The sequence below is a fragment of the Naegleria fowleri genome, assembly GCF_008403515.1.
Source record: "Naegleria fowleri strain ATCC 30894 chromosome Unknown tig18, whole genome shotgun sequence".
Taxonomy (NCBI): Eukaryota; Heterolobosea; class Eutetramitea; order Acrasida; family Naegleriidae; genus Naegleria; species Naegleria fowleri.
In genome coordinates, this window is record NW_025407950.1 from 29,103 (window position 1) to 31,084 (window position 1,982).

Sequence of the window (1,982 nt, forward strand, 5' to 3'; positions counted from 1 at the left end):
TAAAGCCTTTTTTCACACCATCTGTTGGCTCCTCCTCTTGGGCAAGCAGCATTTGTGAAATTAAGTTACTCTTATAAACCTCTCCACTTTCTCGCTCTAGTTCAATCTCTTTTTCTCGGCTCTCAACCATGTTTCGAAGAATGGAAGGCCATTCTTTGAATACTAACTTGTACTTGGATGGGAAAAAAGATCTTTGTAAACGGCTCAATATATCTTCTGTTAAATAATAGTCCTGCAGAATAAACTTGAACAATAGTTTTAGCAATGAGAGGGAGAATATCTTTTTCATTTCCCAGGCAATCAAACTGAGCTCCAAATCCAGCTTGAGAAATTACATCTAAAGTGACTCTTCTCATCCAATCATTGATTACTACACAATTATTTTCCAAATTTCTTCTTTCCCAAATCTTTTCCACCAAACGATTCGAAATACGGTGCACATGTTCTTTCAATATTTTCGCAAGATTCTCATCTGAGAAACTTGGTTGTGTCAATCGCCTTTCTCTTTTCCATGAATCTCCATAATCAGTGAATACATTCTTTACTCTATAATCAATATTTAAATTATTGAATAATGGATGTTTTCTAAATAATTTGGCTTTTGTAACGAGAATATCTTTGTAATGTTCGGGATCACTATTTACAAATATCGAGTTCAACAAATTGAATAACAGGATGATAAATTATCCCACACCACTAATAATTCTTATGAAAATCAATAATTGTACTATGACTTACACGACAAAGCAAATAGTATCTGTTCCCATTGTAATTCTCCAAATATTGTGCTTTCCGAACTTTTTAGCATTCAACTCTTGGGATCGAGGAGAGAAGAGAAAATCTTGTTGTGGTGCAAATAACTTCAACGTGAAATAGGAATAAAAGGAATATCCTGGAATGTGTTTTACTCGATTCACTTCCTTGAGATGAAGCGTGTAATGATACAAATGATACGTGATGAAGAGAATAAGAGTCGACGAGAGGACCACGAGAAACATTTTTTTGTTTAAAACTCTCCAATAACTTAATCAGAAAATAGATGGTTACATATATATACTTAACAGCCATGACAGCACGAGGTGAAGAACCAAACCTCGTGTGTTTCAGAAATTCCTACTCATAGAAAATTGATTTGTAATTGGAGTGCAATTTTAAATTCATCTTTTGAATATGAAAAAAAATGCTCAACAGCAATCCCGCATCATCTTCAAATAATAACATGATGACTCAAGATGATGATGATTTACAAGGACTTGATATCGGACCAATTGCACAGTCTATAAATACTAGTTCTACTAATCATCATCATAATTTACAAAATCAACAGACAACAAATGCTACTTTGGATTCGGAAGGGGATGTAACAATGACAGACCATGGTGGTGATGAAGTTATAAAGAGATTTGAAGTTTACCTGTCGCATAAATTGTCTGATAAACTTTATGTATTACAGTATCCGTTGCGTCCGAAGGATAATAATTATAATTTGAATCAATTAAAAGAAGTACGATTCAAACCTAATCATAAAAAGATGGAAATGGAGTTTGAAGTGAATACAAGAAGTGAACACTTTGATGCAGATACTGGACAAGAATATACAAGTTTTTGCTTGTCATCAACTTCGGTTCCAGTCAAGGCTAATTATGCTGTTGGAATTTTGAGAGGCAACCAATTGCATTTAACTCCATTATGGAACATGCTTCAACTAAGACCAAGTTTTCAACACATCAATGAGGGATATTCTACAGGAAAGAGTAAAGTTGTAAGAAAAAAGAAAGCAGATGAAGGTACAGAAGCAGAAGGCGAAGAAAAGGCAGAGGCGGGCACGACGTCACAAACAGGAGGAACCACAAATTTCAGACTGCAATCTGACAGAAAAGCTCTTGAAAGATCTTATCAATTTATGAAAGATCAGGAAAATAGCGAAAAACCTGTAGCACTGGCTTTTTATCCTCCTCATGATTCACGACAACACATAGAGT

The 1,982-nt window shown here is 34.8% G+C and overlaps 2 protein-coding genes across 3 annotated transcripts in view; one reads left to right on the plus strand and one right to left on the minus strand.

Moving 5' to 3' along the window:
* FDP41_013344 (uncharacterized protein) overlaps positions 1-998 on the minus strand; it is a gene marked incomplete at both ends in the record, with an annotated part of 1,691 nt that extends 693 nt beyond the window's left edge. Inside the window, 2 exons of the mRNA XM_044703964.1 lie at positions 202-636; positions 739-998. Coding sequence (XP_044565274.1) covers positions 202-636; positions 739-998 — 695 coding nt within the window. The remainder of the gene's footprint in view (positions 1-201; positions 637-738) is intronic.
* A 182-nt stretch (positions 999-1,180) lies between these two features.
* Positions 1,181-1,982, plus strand: part of FDP41_013345 (uncharacterized protein) — a gene marked incomplete at both ends in the record, with an annotated part of 1,607 nt that continues 805 nt past the window's right edge. For both annotated transcript variants that reach the window (XM_044703966.1, XM_044703965.1), the window contains one exon: positions 1,181-1,982. This exon is cut by the window's right edge. In XM_044703966.1, coding sequence (XP_044565276.1) covers positions 1,181-1,982 — 802 coding nt within the window.